Here is a 21196-nt window from a genome sequence, read left to right as displayed (position 1 = left end):
GGGTGGAGCGGCCCACTGAGCGAGCGGAGCCGAGCAGTTTGCAGAGAGAACTGGAGCAGCTCATGGAGCAGAGCAGCTGGTGGAGCGGAGCAGTTTCTGAGGACGGCTGGAGGAGCAGCGTGGAGCGGCTGGTAAAGCGGAGCAGTTCGTGGAGAAGGCGGAAGCAGAACCCATGGAGAGGCAGGGCAGTTGGCCCTGGACCACGTAAGGTGCCCCTTTCTATCCAGGCTGGGGGGAGGGACCTCTACAGATAAACTCTCGAACTCTGGGGTGGCATTGACCAGAGACTTTTGGGTTGTTGGACTTTGGGGTGATTGGACTTAAAACCCTAAGGGGAAAAAGGACAGTGCCAAACGTACTTGGAGGTGGGTTTTTGTTTATGGTTTGTGTTATAACCCTGTTTGTGGTGTTTCTCCAATGGGATGTCGCATTAATTCCTTCCTTTATTAAAAAGATTTTGCTACACTCAGACTCCGTGCTTGCGAGAGGGGAAGTATTGCCTCCTAGAGGCGCCCAGGGGGGTGTGGTATGTGAGTGTCCCAGGTCACTGGGTGGGGGCTCGAGCCGGTTATGCATTGTGTTACTGAAACGGAACCCCTGGATACTGAACCCAGTCCTTGTTGCTGCCAACTCAGAGGGGCAGAAGGGTTACACAAACACAAAACTTTACACTAATGCTGCTGTTGTAACTTGGCAATGCCCTCAAGTTCAATGATGAAACCAGAGGAATGCTGCAGAAATCTTCTGCCACATTTCACAATATGCTGTCACAGGACTGATGGTTACCTTCTGGCAGAAAGTGCATTTTCAGTCAATTTGTATAATTCTTTTAGCAGTGTTTATGTCGTCTTTTTATGCCTATATTTATTCCTGATGTTTTAATCCTCGTACTATAAGTTACTGAAGAGGACACTGGGAAAAATTTCTGTGTGTGAACCACGGTCACTGAACAGCAGATTGCAATGAGATTTTACAGTAAAGCAAATTTCAAACTTGACGTCAGAAACCAAGTGTATCCAAGTACACCTATTATGGCATCTGGAATACCTGCTATACAATCAGTGACCACCCAGTCCTGTATCAACTCTCAGTTTTTGAAAGTCAGCTGGCTCATATGTTCTTAGGGTAAGTCAAGTCAAGTCAAATAAGTCAAATTAGTTTGCTCTGGCACTCTGTGGGCATGTGAAGCGGTCACAGAGCCACAAATACTGACATATTACAGATCGTTTTCAGAACTAGATTTGAATTGTTTTTCAATGTGTGATGTTTTAGTATGTTCTGCATTCAGAATCCATCTATCTGGAATCTGCCAGGCCGATTCTCCTCTGGGAGGCGGAGGGGTTTGCCACATTATGGTGTGTGCATCACAGATCAGAAAACAGAGGGGCAGGACGAGATCGCAGATGCAGAGTTCATACTGCATTCTTTTACCTCTGTGCAGGAATTGTGAGATCAACAGTCTTAGCAATTAGGAGCTACAATCAGCCTACATGACCATCTACAGGGAGACAAGGGCGTATGTATTGGGTTTGTGGCAGACCAGTACCAGTGCCCGGGACATGGGCAGTCTGGCCTGGTTGAACAGCACTGCGTTCAGGAACCAGAGGCTAACAGACAGGTCTGAAGTCAGGAGCTATGTCTCAGAGTAAAAAGTTGGAGCCAGGGTCAGACAGAAAACAGGAATTAAAGTCAATGGTCAGCGCAGAGTTGTAAGCCAAAGAGCCATAGCTTAGGTTCAGAGCTGGAGCAGTCAGAACCCAGGTCAACAGGGTTCAGGGACCAGGGCTGAGGGCAGGAGCCAGGACCAGGGGATAAAGCCAGGAGTCAGACAGCATAAAGCAGGGTCTGTAGCAGCAGCAAGCTAGGATCCACAGTGTTGCACAGACAACTTCCTGTGTCTCTTTCCAGCTTGAATAGTGGACTCAGCCCAATCAGGGACTCCAAAGCTCCTCCACTCAGGCTGCTGTGGGCAGTGCCTTTAGTGGAGGATAAGGCCTTGGAGCTCCTCATTCTCCAATCACTAGTAGAACCATCCAGTAGTGATGTGGATGCAGCAGTGGCCCGTGTGCCCATGGGACCAGGTTCAGAACCGGCGGATCCTCACAGTGGTTGCATCTGTGATGGGCTGCTGAGACCGGGAGTGCTGAGCTTTGAGGATGGACTTGGGAAGCTGGATAGGTGCTCAGGAGGGATAAAATGTAAAATAGGATCAATGGAGGGGCTAGGGCTGCTCCTCCCTCATGCAAGCTGGGTATGCTGCACAATTTTGCTGAGAGCTGCTGTGATGTGAGTGTCCCTTTGCATGGGAGAGGAGGGAATCTTAATTTACATCACCCTTCTGCCACTTATCTGCCTGTGATGGGGTTTTCACCCCACACTAGCCTAGAAGAGGTTAATGGGGCTGAGAACAGGCCAATTAAGTGGACAGGCCACACCTGAGGGAATTAGGTGGCCTAAGTAACCCCAGATCGAGGATGGAACCCAGAGGAGAAGGAACAGGTGGGGATAGTATAAAGTCAACGAGTTGGCATCAGAAAAGGATGACAGAAGGGGGCTGCAGTGTGGAAGGCTGCAGTCACTCTCTGGGCACTAGAGAGGGAAAGAAGGAAACCCAGAGAGAGAGAGAGTAGAAGCCCTGGGATCCAGGCCCTGAAGGAAGGGTTTACCCAGAAGGGTGGTGGAGTGGAAACCTCAGAGAAGTGGAGTAGAAAACATCCCAAGGAAACAGCAGCAAGAAGGGATGTTGCAGAGCTTGGCTGATGATCAAAGCATCCCTGAGCTGGAACCCCAAGTAGAGGGTGGGCCTGGGTTTTCTTACCTGCCACTGGGGAAGTGGCACAATCAATGCAGTGGATTTGAAGGATGATTTGTTCTGTGGGACTTTGATATCCCCAAAGGTGGTGGAGGGGGGGAACAGTGACCTGGCTGGAGAGCCAAGTCACAGAGAGGGAGCACCCCACACCATGAAGAGAGAGCACCTCGAATCACAGAAAGAAGCTGTGTGGCACACACATGAGCAACAAAAGGGGATGTTGAATCTGGAAGAAGTTAATCCCCAGAGCAGCCAAGTGGAGGCATCCTAGCCTTGAGTACAGCACCCTGGGACAATGCCTCCATAGAGATATGTTCCCTGCCTAAAGAGCATTTAGGCTCCTTCTACCACATCATCATTTCATCTTCACCCACTGACACCATCCGAGTGCATAAGTTGCACTGAACTATCTGATGGTGTGCGCTACACCACTACAGCCTCTAGCCCAATTTGATTATTTTTTGATGCATGTCACAGAATCCGAGGAAGGAAGGAACCTCGAGGGGTCATCTAGTCCAGTCCCTTGCATTCAAGGCAGGACTAAGTATTATCTAGACCACGTCTGACAAGTGTTTGTCTAACCTGCTCTTAAAAATCTCCAATAATGGAGATTCCACAACCTCCCTAGGCAATTTATTCCAGTGCATAACCACTCTGACAGGAAGCTTTTCCTAATGTCCTACTTAAACTGCTCGTGTTGCACTTTAAGCCCATTGCTGCTTGTTCTATCCTCACAGGTTAAGAGCAACAATTTTTCTCCCTCCTCCTTGTAACAGCCTTTTATGTACTTGAAAACTATCATCCCCCCATCTCAGTCTTCTCTTTTCCAGACTAAACAAACCCAATTTTTTCAGTCTTCCCTCACAGGTCATGTTTTCTAGACCTACAATCATTTTTGTTGCTCTTCTCTGGACTTTCTCCAATTTGTCCTCATCTTTCCAGCTGAGGTCTTGTCAGTGTGGAGTCGAGCAGAAGAGCTTCTTCTAGTGTCTTGCTTACGACTCTAGTGCTAATACATCCCAGCATGCTGTTTGCTTTTTTTTTTTTTGGCAACAGTATTACACTGTTCACTCATATATATGATCCACTACAATCTCCAGATACCTTTCCACAGTACTCCTTCCTAGGCAGTCATTTCCTATTTTGTACATGTGCAACTGATTGTTCCTTTCTAAGTGGAGTATGTTGCATTTGTCCTTATTGAATTTCATCCTATTTACTTCAGACCATTTCTCCAGTTTATCCAGATCATGCTGAAGTTTAATCCTATCCTCCAAAGCACTTGCAACCCGTCCCAGCTTGGTACAGTCCACAAACTTCATAAGTGTACTCTCTATGCCACTATCTAAATCACTGATGAAGATACTGAACAGAACCGGACCCAGAACTGATCGCTGCGGGACCTCACTCGATATGCCCTTCCAGTCTGAGTGTGAACCACTAATAACTACTTTCTGGGAAAGGTTTTTCAACCAGTTATGCACCCACCTTATGGTAGCTCCATTTAGGTTGTATTTCCCTAGTTTGTTTATGAGAAGGTCATGTAAGACAATATCAAAAGCCTTACTAAAGTCAAGATAAACCACATCTTCTGCTCCCCCCCATCCACAAGGCTTGTTACCCTGTCAAAGAAAGCTGTTGGCTTGGTTTGACATTATGTATTTTTGACAAATCCAGGCTGACTGTTACTCATCAACTTATTATCTTCTAGGTGTTTGCAAATTGATTGCTTAATTATTTAATACATTATCTTTCCGGGAACAGAAGTTAAACTGATTGGTCTGTAATTCCTTGGGTTGTCCTTATTTCCCTTTTTAGAGATTGGCACTATATTTGCCCTTTTCCAGTCCTCTGGAATCTCTCCCATCTTCCATGATTTTTCAAAGATAATTGCTAATGGCTCAGATATCTCCTCATCTCCTTGAGTATTCTAGGAGGTACTTCATCAGGCCCTGGTGACTTGAAGACATCTAACTTGTCTAACTAATTTTTAACTTGTTCTTTGCTTATTTTAGCCTCTGATCCTATCTGATTTTCATTGGCATTCACTATGTTAGATGTTCAATCACCACCAACTTTCTTGGTGAAAAATGGAAATAAAAAAGTCATTTAGCATTTCTGCCAGTTCCACATTTTCTGTTATTGTTCCTCCCCCGTCATAGCATTTTTTCCCAGATCTGGACCTTAGCGTCCAAAATATGGGTGTTAGCATGAAAACCTCCAAGCTTAGTTACCAGCTTGGACCTGGTAATTGCTGCCACCAGCCAGGAATTATACAGTGCCTAGCTCACTGTGGTCTCCCCAAAACCTTCCCTGGGGGACCCCAAGACTCAGATTCCTTGAGTCTCACAACAAAGGGGAATAAACCATTTCCCTTCCCCCTCCTCCCCTCCAGGTGTTCCCTCCCTGGGTTCCTGGAGAGATATACAGAAGAAAGCTCCATGAATCTAAACAAAGGGATTCTATCCTCCCTGTTTCAAGTCCTGGAAACACAAGTACCAAGAGAGCTAATCTCTCTTCCCCCTTACCCAGAGGGTATGCAAAGTCAGGCTTAGTAAATCTAACACAAAGAGATTTTTCCCCCGACTTCTTCCTCCCACCAATTCCCTAGTGAGCTGCAGACTCAATTCCTTGGAGTCCCCACTAAAGAAAAACTCCAACAGGTCTTAAAAAGAAAGCTTTATATAAAAAAGAAAGAAAAAGACATTAAAAATATTCTCTGTAATAAGGTGACAATATACAGGGTCAATTGCTTAAGAAAAAAAGTGAATAAACAGCCTTATCCAAAAAGAATACAATTTAAAACATTCCAGCAACTACACACATGTAAATACAAAAGAAAAACAATATAAACTTATTGTTTTACTATCCTTGTACTTACAACTTGGAAACAGAAGATTAGAAAGCCAGGAGATAGAAAAATCACTCTCAGAGCCGAGAGGGTCAGACCCAAGACAAAGAACAAAGAACTCACACCCAAAACTTCCCTCCACCCAGATTTGAAAAAGTCTTGTTTCCTGATTGGTCCTCTGGTCAGGTGTTTGGGTCCCTGTGCTAACCCTTTACAGATAAAAGAACATTAACCCTTAGCTATCTGTTTATGACACCCCTCATTGAGTTGTCTTCCTCCTTCTAATATTTGTAGAATGTTTTCTTGTTACCCTTTATGTTTCGAGCTAATTTAATCTCATTTTTTTGCCTGGGCCTTTCTAATTTTGTCCCTACATACTTGTATTATTTGTTTATATTCATCCTTTGTAATTTGATCTAGTTTCCACTTTTTGCAGGACTCTTTTTTGAGTTTCATATCACTGAAGATCTCCTGGTTTAGCCAGGGTGGTCTCTTGCCATTCTTCCTATCTTTCCTACACAGTGGGATAGTTTGCTCTTGTGCTCTTAATAATGTCTCTTCGAAAAACTGCCAACTCTCTCAAATTGCTTTTTCTTTTAGACTTGCTTCCCATGGGATCTTACCTACCAATTTCCTGAGTTTGCTAAAGTTTGCCTTCTTGAAATCCATTATCTTTATTGTGCTGTTTTCCCTCCTACCATTCCTTAGAATCATGAACTCTGCCATTTCATCATCACTTTCACTCAAGCTGCCTTCCACTTTCAAATTCTCAACCAGTTTCTCCCTATTTGTCAAAATCAAATCTTTAGAACAGCCTCTCCCCTAGTAACTTTCTCCACCTTCTGAAATAAAAAATTGTCTCCAATACATTCCAAGAACTTGTTGGATAATCTGTGCTCTGCTGTGCTATTTTCCCAACAGATATCTTGGTAGTTGAATTCCCCCATCACCACCAAGTCCTGTGCTTTGGATGATTTTGTTAGTTGTTTTAAAAAAAGCCTCATCCACCTCTTCTTCCTGGTTAGATGGCCTGCAGTAGACCCTATCATTATATTACTCTTGTTTTTTACTCCTTTTATTCTGTCTCCTATTTCCATCTCAACTGCAGTCCAAGTGTAGACATTTTTAATATATAAGGCAACACTTCCTCCCTTTTTTCCCTGTCTGTCCTTCCTGCAAATTCTGTTCCTGTATCTTTTCACATAACATGCACAGTACTTTATCTTTTTCTTTCCAGCACTCCCTTGTGTGCCCTTGTCTTTTGTCAGTTCTTTGGTTTTCCCCCAAGCAAAGCTGAGGATTTAGTAAACACAGGCCCTATTCACTACAAAATTAGATCTCTGTAGGTGCCAGAAGAATGCTGCGTCTTTGAGTTCACATAGTCTCATCTTGAAGCCAAAGCATTCTCCATTCACAATTTCTTTGGTTTCACCTCCCCTTACAGCTTGCACTCGATGGGAAATGACTTTCCTATCCTACAAGAGTTTGAGATTTAAATTTTTTTCTCATCCAAAGCGGAGTGAAAAGTCAATCTCTACAACTTTTGAGAACTAATCATCCAACATTTTTTTGGATAAGGTAAATCAAAATATGTTTCAATTTTTACTTTTTATATTTTTAAACAATTTTTACTGTAAGTTAACTAAAATGTCGAGTCATTCTGAATAAAAAATAAAACATCTTGTTTGTCAAAATGAGGCATTTCTACAATTTCAGAACTGTTTTTCAAAAAAATTTCAAATCAGGTCTGGCTAACCCAGCCCTTTCTGGTATTTTCTGTTGGCGTGTGTGTGAGTGGGGTGGTGGTGGAGGGATTTTGTTGGAAAATTCCTGAGCAGCTCTACTGATAGCCACAAAGTGGCACAGAGACATTAGCGATGATACCAGGAAAATTTCCCTATGGATATATGAGGGATCCTCCAATTGCATTACAGGAAAAATGGACTTTCAGAGGCCGCTTTGCAGCAAAGTCAAGGTGCAAAATTTCTATGGGGAGTCTGAAAAATCTGAGGAAGAAAAAGAAATTGTGATCAATGGCACACTGTCTTTGACCTAAGTAAAAGAACCCCCGCCAGTCACAAAGACAATGTTTTCTTGTAAAGCAGAAGTATGCTATGTTTTGACAGCTGGGGTTCATGCTTTTGGCTGGATTAATTGCCAGCCTGAAAAATATTCATCATTTGGTTGCCAGTTTTTCTGTCCTTTTGATTGAACTTCAGTGATGGCAGAGAAGGCACTGGAGAGATTTGAAGCATGAGCTCTCTACCCCAAATCTGCACTCTGTGGCCTGAACTCACATGATCGGAAGAAAAGGCTTCCCTCACGGGCCAAGTTTCTGGTGAATCGCTTGATGGTCACAAGATCAGCCTTCTGAAGTGTGGAAAGCTGGAGCTCATTACTGGTGGTTACAGCCAGCTATAGTGTATTGAAAAGAAATGGATCTTTCACAGTACAGAACTTATTCTTTTAGCTGCTTATATTTTTGATGCAAAACTTGACAATGTTACTACTTTTGTTTTCTACATTCAGAGGAAACCAAACTAGAAGAGGAACTAAAGTGTGATACTTTTCTGTAATTTACTTTTTTATTTTTGCCATGCTTTATTTTCTTTTGTCTTCCACTTTCTTCTCAGGTGAATGTTTCAAAGCAAAATAAATAAATAATAAATAAATTAATAATAATAAGAAGAACAATAACAATATTTTATATCACTTCTCCATACTAAGATTATTGAATTCCACTTCCAAAAATTTAATGTTAGTCATATTGAAAGTCCTTAGCTTCTTTTATATTTACTTGTCCCAAAGTGACCACTATTTTGGTCATTTAATATCTAATAAAATCAGTAGGAGTTGAAGGGGCTCAGCACCGCACATTTCAGACTCTCTCTCCATTTTCGGAAAGAAGAATTCTATTTTTTTAGTAAATACAAAGTGATAAAAATCCTTTTCACTTTCACACAAGTTAATAATATATGAAAAAGCTGCAAAACAGATTTTAAAACTTAGTCACTGGGAACTGAGGTGGGCTCTGAACCTTGTAGGATCAGGTCCGGGATGCAGAATTTGAACCTATCAGTCTGGTGGTTAGAGTCACAGTTTAAACAGGCAATCTGGATGAAGACGTTTACGATGAAATAAGGAAAAAGACAATCTAACACTGTCTCTTATTTTATGGAGCCAAATTTTCAAAGGGACTTCTATCCAGCCTGCAAATTTGCATCTGAAACTTTGTGAGCATAATTATTTTTGTGCTAAATAATCTGAATTTGTACAAGCAAGTGACACAGGTGAGGAAAAAGACATCTAGCCCCTCTATTATCTACTGATTTATACATGCAAAACTTTAGGTGTTTGTTCAGAGTCTCTTTCTGAAAATCTCGTTACCTGAACATCAATAAACAGCAATATGATATGTTTTCCCCATTGCTGCGATCTGTTTAACAGATTTACGCAGCTACTGCATAGATTCTAGGAACTCGTTTCTTGGTTTTACCCTATTTTAAAGCTGCAAACAGATTTTTTTCCTTTATACTTAGAACAACTGTTTAATTTTGGGTTGCCAATTTTCAAACATTTTTGTACATTCTGGCTGTTAAAGCAAAAAAGAGTCAGTAAAATGTACGATAAATTAACAGGCTGCTCACAAGAGCAATCACTTATCCTCAACTTTAGCAGACATGGTGCCAGACGTTTACAGGAATTTAATCAAAATTCTCATCAAAAATGAAATGAGTGGATTTTACAGAAAGTTTAATTAGAGTGGTCAAACCACCCAGTGTGACTTGCTTGATTTGATTAAAGTAATAAGGTGCATGTTTAATGAGAAATGCATTAATTCATTCAACTAAGTGGCTTTATCAGAGGTGCTAAACAGAGAGAGTTAGTTAGTTTGTTTGTGTGTGTGTGTGTGTGTGTGTCTGTGTGTCTGTGTGTGTGTGTGAGAGAGAGAGAGAGAGAGAGAAAAGGAAGCTATAATACAAGGAATTGGCTGAGGTGGAACTAAAGACTATGCTATAATTGCATGCTCTCAGCTGCATTCTACCAGTTGAATTTAGAAAACACTCATCCTGATTGAAGAGATAGGGTCTATGATTTAAAAAACACAACACGGGTCTTTAGTTTCATTCCCCTGCTGAGATCTCCCTCTCATTCTTTCAAACGGGGGAGGTGGAGATTCAGAAAGTTTAGTAGGGATCACTGTTACAGATCGATTTAGTAGCTAGTTAGTAATTAACTAGATAAGTAACTGAAGAAACTCAAACACAATCTCTACCATAAAATGAAGCAGTTTGCATTCACTTTTATTTTTCGTTATTTTCTCTCTGACCCGGTGACATTCCTGTTCAATCCACTGGAAAGGGATTTGTTTGGATATCCCCAGCCTGGAGTGGTGATATTTTGTTCCTGGAGCAGAATAGTGTTTACCTATGTGATGGGAGGTCTGTGGTGAAACCGCTAAGCAGGAAACTACAATTCCTCATCGCCCTCTCCCCACTGAACATCTTCTTTCCCCTGGCTAGGTAGAAGGAAAGACCCTGGCCCAGGAAATGACAAGACACTTCTGGCAAGGGAAAATTATTCCCATTAGCTGCATTCCCACTGCACTTCCCTTTCTCCTGGCCATTTAAGAGGAAGGACCCTCACCCAGGAAGTGATTGGGCACTATCGGAGAACAGCAGTCACATCGTGAGCCAGGAGCTGGAAAGCAGCCAGTTGCAGGGACCTCCCAGGAAATGCATGTAGAGCTGCATGTGGAACAGGCTGTGGCTGCTGGATATGACAGCTGGGTGCAAGTCTATATAAGAAATATGAGCAGAGGTCTATTTGAATCATTGGGGTCTACTTAAATTCCATGCCACCCTTACTTCTCTTCTGATGCTGCTGGCGGGCAGTGCTGTCTTCAGAGATGGGTGCATGGGCAGCAGCCACTGTTCTCTGCTTTGCCTTCAGAGCTGGGTGGCCGGAGACCAGATTTCACAGGGGAGACCAGAATGGTCCATGATGCAATTTTCACAGCTGCGAATTTGGTAGACCCCTACTTATGAGGGAGTAGCAGTGGCTGGGCAGGGAGCTAGTGCAAAGGGGCCCCAGGGAGAGACACACCATTAAGCAATTCTGGCCTGGAATTTCCACTTCCATTTCCTTGGACAGAGACTGGACTGGAGAGGGCACTCCAGGCTATAGGTCTGAAGAGCCCTAATTCTTGATTGGGCTGCCACAGGGGGCCCAACCAGAACCGCTATTGCTCATCTTGAACTGTAACTGGTTAACCCTCTGTACCCAGGATATTTGCAAGCTTCCTTTTTCCTGCTAGCACTAGTAAAATACCCTTTCAATTCACCTAGGTCTAACTGCTGAAGCACCTTTAGGGCTTGCCTCTGAGTGGTGGCACATTTGGCAGGCTACTGGTGCCTGAGGGGTTTGGTGTCTAGCTGCTCTGGGCAGCTATGATAATTACAGGGCTTTCTCCCCCATCTGTCTTTTTTTGCCCCTCCTCCCTGGTGTATATCATGTGTCCCTCTCCCTGTCCTTTGCCCAGCACTTCATGACTCCCACTGTGCCCCTCACCCTCTTGTTCTACCCCTATGCTTCCACCCCTCCTGCTGTTCTGTGCAGTGACTCCTGTTATGCCTCCCAACTTCCACTACTGGCCTGTCTCTCCTCTTGTGCCTCCCTTACATTGTTGCCCCTTTGATTTCTGTTCTACTCGCTTCCCTCTATTCTGCCCCCAACCTGGTATTCCTCTGGGGTCTCCTCTGTGTCAGGGAGGGATCTGTTAGTCCTAGGAGTGAGAAATGTGGGAGAAGGTGTAAGGCTGAGTGAAGACTGCAATTGCATAGTTAATGTGAACCCCTGCAATGGGCCAAATTCTGCCTTCTGACCTGTGAGTGGCTCCCAGTGAAGTCAAAGGATGTTCAGCTCCTTTGAAAATCAGTGACCTTCAGATAGAGCCTAAATATGAATTTAGTTTCTGAAGTTTGCCAGGTTGGAAAGTTTTGGCCAAGATGTTTCAAAAATAGGTTGAAACAGAGGATTGATGTCTGAGATTTTAAAAGCTGTCCCTGGGGATTAAATTTAATGGGAGATGAGTGGCTCTATCCCCTGTACTACTCTGAAGAACTCAACCTTGGTGATGACTTTTGCTGCCACCCTTTAAACTCACAACAAAATCTGAGGATGTTTGGACTGTGCTCATATCTGAACTGTACGGCTGACCTCTGTCACTATCCAGACCGGAATCTCAACTTTGTGGCTCAGGTTCTTCTCCAGTAACAAGTGGCTTTAAGTCTGTCACTAGCCTAAATCTTGAATGGCTAGCCAACCACAAAAGCAGTTTCTCCTCCCTTGGTGTTCACACCTCAACTGCTAGAACAGGGCCTCATCCTCCCTGATTGAACTAACCTCATTATCTCTACCTTGCTTGCATATATATACCTGCCTCTGGAAATTTCCACTACATGCGTCTGACGAAGTGGGTGTTCACCCACGAAAGCTCATGCTCCAATACATCTGTTAGTCTATAAGGTGACACAGGACTCTTTGTTGCTTTTTACAGATCCAGGCTAACACGGCTACCCCTCTGATACTAGCCTAAATTTTAACTTCCTAAAAATTCTGTTCAGATTTTATTCTGATTGTGCAGATAATAGGTGCATAGTTTGGATTGGACAAGCCTCAATCACGACTTCTAAGAAGAGGGGATAAGATAAGAATGAAATGCTATATGACTAGATTTGGGGTCTATTGCTCAATGCACATCACATTTATATGCCTCTCTCTCCCTCAGAAGGAGAAGAACAAGATTCTAAGATTCCAATTTATCATTTTAATCATCACTTCATCTGCCACAATTTTTTGCAAGGACTATCAGTTTTCTGCAATACTTTGCAATACTGAAATATATAGTTAGTTTATTGATTATTGTCCATAAAGATCAAATAATCATATGGCTTTTATTTTCCCTCAGACAAAGTCAATAAATTTAAGCTTTATATGTTTGGATGAATTTACAAATATTTTCGAAAACAATACAGTGTAACTGGGCCTGTATAGTTTTAATGTGGAATCTTATCAGAAATCTATCAACAAAAATGTACAGACATTTGGATTCCTTTTTGAGTTTTTTTAAAAAAGAGCCAAAATCCCACTGCATTAAGCCTTGATGAGGAACACATTTCTGAGGTAACACAAATCTCCCACTAAATTTGCCAATATACTGTAGGTTTTCTTTCCCTTACAAAAGTAGTAACTTGGGTTGCAAGTAAAAAAGTATTCTACTGGTCATGTATCATGGAACATTCAGTGTTAGTTGGGAATTCAATCGTTGGAAACAGATACCTAAATTTCACATCCAGGGCAGAATTCAATGCCCTTCTTCTCTTTATTGAAAGATATCAGGAAGATACTCAAGAGAGAGGATTAAAAGGGGATTTTAAAACTTCCATTCCTCATCTTTGTGAAACTAGTATTTATCTGTGAACCTGAGCACATGTCATATTTACCAAGTTTCCTTCAGCACACTCAGGAGATCTCCAAACATAGCATTACTGTGTATGTATCCCGTGCATGTCTGTCACTATGGAGTGACTTAGTGAATTTAGGAAAAAAATATTCTGCAAATCCAGGAGAAAGCTAAACTCCTCACCTCTCATGCTGTTCAAACACAAGCCACAGTTTGCTTCCAGGCTGAGTTTTATCAGTAGGCTCTGCTACGGTGTCCAGTGAACAACTCTCAGAGTTGAAATATGGGAACTGTTTGCAAAGGGTAAACTCTGGGTGAAAGCAAAATATTTGTTAAGAGCCTAAAAGGCTGACAATGTTTAAAGCCCTGGCTTTCATTAGCAACACGTTTAAGGCGCACATGTTGAAATATTGTTTCCAGTGTTGATTCCTAGAAGCTTGAATCTACAATGTATCAATCACATACTGCAATGAGTCATATTTAATCCAGTTCTCTGTTTCACTGAACCATGGCAATGCAATTTTCTGAAAGAAATGGAGATGTTTACAGAACTGTTAACAGCTCCTACCATTTACATGTCAGTGTTCTATTATGTTTCCATCACCAGCACCCCAGGCTTGTACCTGATAAAACATCTTCCATGTAATTAGACAGATAGTTTCTTACTTGGCCACCTGGTTGTGAAGCCTGTCTCTCCAACAATGTCTTTCTACGCTATTTCAAAACTGTAAGATTCAGACACCAATCAAGTAAAGTGCCAGAAGGTAGAAATGTAACAGATTAACAGCAAAACTCATTTCTCACGTGCAAGTGGATAATGCTACAGTATAACCAATGAACAGATTTTAAAAAGTATGAAAATAGTTGTAGATGTGGATGCCCAGTGGATACATGATGAAATGCTGCTTCTGCCTCGCATAGAAAACCTGGTAAGCAAAAGCGTCTCTTTATGTTTGTCCTTTGCTTTCCTTATTTAAACGTTGGGCTGGGGGAACATTGACACCTATAGAGGATTGTTTCTATATCTTTTTCTATGACAGTTAGCTAGGAAAAACCTTAGTCTATAAATGCAGACAAGACGCAGGCTCAGCAAGCTTGTTAAACATGCGAGTTTGACAGATTAACCAGGAAAACTATCACATCTCTCCTCGCACACACAAGAGGCATTAATCAAAACTATATGGGTTTAGCAAGGATGTTCGGTGGAAACAGAAGAAGAAAATAAGTCAGATATCATTTAAGATTTTCAAAAAGGTACGCTGCTTCCCCCATTGCTAACTACAACAGAGAAGGCAATTACCTTTTCATTTTTCCTCTCCTCTGCTTTGCAGGAGGTGTTGGTTGGGCTGGAAGTCACCAAGCCGCTGATCAGCCCATTTCCTGCCTCCCCGTTCAAGTTGGCCGCACTGACATTTGGAGGAGTAATGGCTGCTGCTGCTGAAGTGAGAGGAATGATGGGCCTGGTACACTGTGCTCCAGGAATAACTTGGACAGGGGACTGGTGGACATGTTGTGGAGAAGCCATGGAGTGTGACCTAACCACTGTGGCTGGGAGACGGGATGGAGAGTTCTGGGTTCTCAGTGGTGAGACGGTTGCCGTGGGCCGCTCCGGTACCTGGGCAGAGGGGTGTGCTACTGAAGAATAACAGGAGGAAAGCACAGCAAAGAATAAAGCTTGTAAGTACTGATACAGGTCAAAGTAACAGATAATTTTATTTACTTTATGATAAACATACTTTACTCCCTAGTGTTAGACTGTCCACAGGAGAGGTAAAAGTTTATCTTAACATCTGAATGTATTGTATTGGAAGAAGAGTGGGGCAAAATTTTTATTCTAAACCTATTTTTGCTGAAAAATGCAGATTCAGGTCAACCAAAACATTGTGCGAATTTGTGTCGACTTTGGCAAATTGTTTCAATCTAAGAAAATATTTCAGTAATGTTTAAATCGTTTTGACATTTATAAAAATGACACTTTTTGGTTTTCTGGGCTATATTCATAAGGGCACCGTTCACAAAAAGGAGGAGGTTGTGGTGCTGCCAGCCTCCCTTGAACCCAACATCCCTGTGAGTAGGGCACTCACTTAGGACATAGGAGACAGGTTCGCCTTCCCACTCTGGAGCATGGACTTGAACCCAGGTGAGTGTCCTAACCACTAGGCTACTGGTTCTTCTGATGTAGTTTTCTCTCAGTCTATCCTGCTGAAGCTGTTCCACTTTGTATAAAATACCTGAATTGTCATTAGACCCCAGACAGAGAGCATGAGAGTGACTTTATAGCCCACGGTTAGAGTGCTTACCTGGGAACGGGGACAGGTCCCTATCTCAATGAAAATTTAAGTATTTTAATCAAAGTGGAACAGATTCAAGGGAGAGTGAAAGAGACCTAACCTCGGATAGCCTGCAGGTGGCTAGTGCATTCACCTGAGCATGAGGAAACCCGGATTTACATCTCCAGTCCAGGGTGGGGATTCAAACTTAGGTCTCCTGTCTCTCACGTCCCAGGTGAGTGCCCTAGCCACTGGGCTTTCAGGTATAAGAGTGTGTGTGGGGAGGAGAGGGACAGCACCACTACCGACACAAAATGTGGGGTTCAGGTCAAACAGATTTTTTTTCTCCAATTTTTCAGAACTGCCAGTGAATCAAAAAATCAGTTACTCATGTGGCTCTACCTGAAAGTATTTCCCTCTTACGAAACACACAGTGTTTTAAAATAAAACCCCACAATTCCTACCATATCTTGTAAACAGCCCACTGAGTGTACTGTTGACTTCTACAATCATTGAGTGTCCATGTATTTACTCTTTAAGGTAAACACAAATATACTCCATTTTAAAAATAAATTCCTACTTCACTCTAACAGTTACTGTTAACTCCTTGATCATTTCTGGAGTTCCCAACTGTTAAACTTACATCAACAGGGACTAATTTAGATTATTAAAACTGATCTTGTATTTCTGAAGTGTGATTTAAAGAAACCAAAAACTGTACAATATTTTAGGCTTAAAATGTACTGGCACTTTAAAAAAGAGAATAGCAAATTACTATGCTGTTCAAGACAAGTTACGTAGTGCCAATCATTAAAGCACGGTTGAGATCAGCTTGGTTTCTGCCAGGAAAGTCCTAAAGGGACTATGCAAAACCATTTAGTTTTCCTTCCCCAGATAGGTGAACTCCACTTCACCTCAGCAGATCACCACCACGACTCAGGGAACTACTGCTCCTCTGTATAACAATAACTACAACACACTGACTAGCAATGCCGGCTTTCCAAGGATCCAGGAAACTACAGAATGCTTCATGTGTCAAGAAGTATAGCACAGAGCTTCAGTTTCAGTTCCATGCCTAAGTCTTTTCTGATCTCCAGGTGGGTTTGTTGCTTTGTACAGTGGAGAAGAATAGGCCAGAGTTAAGCATTCCCAACACTTAAACAATTCAGTAGTTCTCTTAAAATCCCCTTTCTTAAGAATACTTTTTATGCAGCACTAAAACCAATCTGTGGAGTTCTGTCATGGGATATTACTGAAAAGCATTATTCTAGTAAAATTCAAAAAAGGATTTTCTGTTCATATCTGTCAGAACACCACCTGCTCTTACATCGCTAGGGTTTAAAATGGCAAAGGGCATCAACCCCATGCTCAGCATACCAACTGATCACCATCTGAGGTCATGAAGCAATTCCACCCTAATCTTATTCCCATGTTATACACACAACAATGGACGCCTCTTGAGATTTTTTTTAACCTCTTCTTGAAGCATCTGATATTACCCACCTTTGGAAGGCAATCAACTAGATGGACACCTATGCTAGATGGACCCCTGATATATTCCAGTACAGCAACTCCTATATTGGTATGATTCTCTTTCCCGGTTATTCCCTGATCCAACAGAGTTTCTTTTTATTCATGTTGAATTTAGCAAACTGTCACTTATTTGTCTTGAATTTTTTTGTAACCTTGTCCTCGAGGAAGAGGAAGAGTCCACAAATTCGGATTTTCTCCAGATGGTCATTTGCTTTTTTACTGTCTTCCCTACCTCAATTACCTAACAACATGTAACAAAATATATGGGCCATCTCCAAATTCAGGTTAGAAATGGGTACTATTGATTTACTCCCACCTAATTCATCCCCTCCCAATCTTTATGTACAAATTGTATTTGTGGGTAGGCTAATCGAGTGGCACTCTTGTTTGGGCTTTGTGTAATGTGCAAGTCCTGCTACAAGAAATCAAATCTTGCAGCCTTCTACAAGCAGAAGGCCAGTGTTCAGGTCTGAAAATATTGTTACAGCCAGATTGGTTCCAAGGTGAAATGGTATTTCTATAGATCTCTGGGATAAGAATACAAATGAAGGAACTTCATTGCACGCCGCTACCTCCCTCTAGATTTAAGGTTGATTCGATAGTCATACTGACACGCATTGTTTGTTTAATACAGGCATCAGCGTTTTTAGGTTTCAAGGAAACTGACAGTGCCAAAAACAGCAAAAGAAATGGTCGGAGAAAACTCAGCTGTGAGCACGGCTTCTACAGTCTATAGCTGTCTTGTTCTAAACATCTGTGGGTTTAGATTTTGCTGTACCAATCATGCTATTAATTAGCAATGTTCACTGAAGACTATTTTTGTTCTGGACTGCTCATATTTCATTTTCTGTATTTCTACATTAGTGGATTTGTGAAAAAAAATTGATTTGTTATTCATGTATATTGCAAGCCAACAAGAGCATGACTTGAATATTGTATAATTTTCTTTTATTGGAAGTACCGTCATATTTTTTTAAGACATAGGATTAAGTTTCTTCACTCTGCAGGCTGAGATGCAGAAGAGCTCTGTAGGATTTGGGCTACTGGACAGCAGCCTATTATGGCCATTGTGGATTGGTGAAAGAGAAATTGAACTGGAGTATTCCTTAAGTCAACGTTGGAAATTCTGCAAATTTTCCCTTTACTCTGTGAATTACATATTGTGTATTATATATATAGAGAGAGAGGTTTTAAAATAAACCTCAAATACCCATGGAAAGTATGAGAAGCACAAAAAATTAAGTGCCAGGAGAGCTATATTTCCTGATTTATTCTGCTCTCTGACTAATTTGCATGCCAAGATGTTGGAAGGATATTGAGATGTGGTCTCAAAACAACATGGGACAAGGAGAATGCAGGGAGTGCTGGCAGGTAGCTTCTGAAGGCAGAAGGTAGCTACACAGATTAGCTGAGACATGGGAAAGGGAGGGTCTAATGCATCTACCTGGGTTAATATTATCCTGCAACCGCATCCTGTCTTAGCTCCATGAGAATACTTCTTTATGGCAGAATGGCCATCTGAAGCAACAGAGAGCCAAAGATATATTGTACTGCCAGATCTGTGAAACTGATGCTAACTTGGTTACTATTACAAGATACATGACACAGTGACATATTTAATGCTACTTTCCAACAAGCACTCCATTCCTGCCTCCTGAGTCTTCCCAAACCATGAATATGTTTCAAATCACGTGTGGTCTGACTACAAGGGTTGCTAGTGACTAGACAAGCAGTGGAGAGGCAATCTGGAGAACTTGCTGATCTGATCATTTGAGGAAGAAGTAAGCACTTACAGAACATTGATAAGGGAAGAAAAGGGACACAAGGAGAACATTATGGCCAGCAGACTTACAGACAAGAAGAAATTGTTTAAATCTATTAGGAATAAAAAGAATCATAAAAGAATCATAAGAATGGTACTGGGCCATTACTAGATAGTAGTGGTAAAATTATCAATAATACACAAAAAGAAGACATTCAATAGATATCTCTAGTCTGTATTTGGGGGGAAAACAGGTAATGTATGTAACATTACATACCTATTCTTCATAGAAATATGGTTATGATATGAATATGGCCTAACTAAGATATATTTTATGCAAGATGGGTCTTGTAAGGTGTCATTGGAAAGGTTATGATTTACTGAATGTGATTATCCAATTTGTATGCATGTATCATTTCTGTATCTAAAGTTAGGAATATTGGCTATGTAACAACTACAACTGTGTGTGTGTTTTGGAGACACCCACCAGACAAGAGGCCTCAGCTTTGATGGGCCATTGGGAATAAACATTTTTTATAGATACTTATATACTATACTTTAAAGATACTAATCTCTCTCCTTCCTGAGAGGCATCCTGGGATGTAGCTGTGACACTACTAGGTCAGATGGTCCTGTCACCTGGTACTAAACACTATCTTGGACTTCTAGTACTTTTCCACCAAAAGGAGGGGGAGGTCAAGACTGGGAAACAAAAGATTCCTGCCTTATGTAAATCTTATTTAAGGCTGGGGAGTAAGGCAAACAGGACTCTTCTCCATTCCTTCCTACCCACGAAGAAAGTCTACTGAAAGTACCTAAAGAGACAAAGGAACTGAGCTGTGGGAAAGACAAGGGCTGAATCCAGACTGAGACAGAGGAGTATAGTCAGTAAAGAGAAATAACCAGAACGCTGAGCTAGAAACTCTGCATTCTGCCTAATGCAACATTTAGGGTGAGAAATTACATTTTGTAATCTGTTTCTTTAGTGAGTCAAGCTTAGTTTGTGTGTTTTGTTTGATTTGCTTAGTAATTTGCTTTGTTCTGTTTGCTATCCCTTATGATCATTTAAAATGTACCTTTTATTGTTAATAAACTTATTTCTTGTTTATAACATAACCCAGTTTGTGCAATCCATATCTGGGGGGGCAACAAGCTGTGCATATCTCTCTTCACATTGAGGGAGAGGGTGAATTTTTATCAGCTTGTGCTGTGCAAATCTTTCTATACAGCGCAACACAGTATTATCTGGGGTTTACCTCTCCACAGTGGGTGTGCATGTGAGTTCTGGGTGAATCCGCTCACACAGATCTGACTGTAGTCTGTGTCTGCAGGTGGCTGTGGTCTTGCCTGGCTGTGTGCTAGAAAGGGGCTTAAGAGCCTGGCACAGCAACCCAGTGCAAGGGAAACCCAGGGTGGCATGGCCAGAGGGCTGAGGGGGACCCAAGCATATCAAGTGACATCCCAGAAGATGGGGTCCAACCTGTCACAATGTAGTCATATATAACAACACTTTCTATTCCGCCAGTTTCTTAGGAGGATGATGAACTGCAGCTACTAAAGTTAGACATATCTAAATCAGCAGGTCCAGATAGCTTGCATCCAAGAGTTTTAAAACAGCTGGGTGAGAAGCTTGCTGGACTGTTAATGCTGGTTTTCAATAAGTCTTGGAACACCACAAAAGTTTCAGAAAACCAGAAGAAAGTTAATGTTGTGCCAAGGATAAACAGGATTACCCAGGTAAATATAGACTGTCAGTCTGACAACAATCCCAGGCAAGATAATGAAGCAGCTGATACAGGACTTGATTAATAAAGAATTAATGCCAATTAACATGGGTTTATGGAAAATAAATCCTGTCAAACTAACTCGATATATATTTTATGATTACTGAATGTGATTATCCAATTTGTATGCATGTATCATTTCTGTATCTAAAGTTAGGAATATTGGCTATCATCCAAAACTGTAGTGTTGATGTACTATACCTAGACTTCAGTGAAGCATTTGACTTGGTACCACATGACATTTTGATTAACAAACTAGAAGATATAAAATTAACATGGCACCTAGTGTATGGATTAAAAGCTGGCTAACTGATAGGATTCCAAACGTAATTGTAAACAGGGAATCATAATTGAAAAGGTGCATTTCTAATGGGATTCTACAGGGATCAGTTCTTGGCCCTACATTATTTAACATTTTTATTAATGACCTGGAAGAAACAAAGTCAGCACTGATACAGTTTGCAGATGGCAAAAAAAACTGTCAGAAGAGTAAATAATGAAGAGGCCAGGTCACTAACACAGAGCAATTTGAATTGCTTGGTAAGCTTGGCTCAAGGAAACAGTATGTATTTTAATATGGCCAAATGTCAGTGTATACGTGTAGGAACAAAGAATGTAGGTTATATTTGCACAATGGGGGACTCTATCCTGGGAAGCAATAACTATGAAAAAGATTTGGGGGTCACAGTGGATGACCAACTGAACATGAACTCCATGTG

The 21196-nt window shown here is 41.6% G+C and overlaps 1 protein-coding gene across 1 annotated transcript in view; it reads right to left on the bottom strand.

The window, feature by feature from the left end:
* Nucleotides 1-21196, bottom strand: part of SH3RF3 (SH3 domain containing ring finger 3) — a 413174-nt gene that overhangs the window by 29917 nt on the left and 362061 nt on the right. The window contains exon 8 of the mRNA XM_050921775.1: nucleotides 14429-14763. Coding sequence (XP_050777732.1) covers nucleotides 14429-14763 — 335 coding nt within the window. The remainder of the gene's footprint in view (nucleotides 1-14428; nucleotides 14764-21196) is intronic.

Source organism: Gopherus flavomarginatus, chromosome 1, assembly GCF_025201925.1.
Source record: "Gopherus flavomarginatus isolate rGopFla2 chromosome 1, rGopFla2.mat.asm, whole genome shotgun sequence".
NCBI lineage: Eukaryota > Metazoa > Chordata > Testudines > Testudinidae > Gopherus > Gopherus flavomarginatus.
Note: the sequence above shows the minus strand (reverse complement) of the source record. Positions and strands in the feature narration are given on the sequence as shown.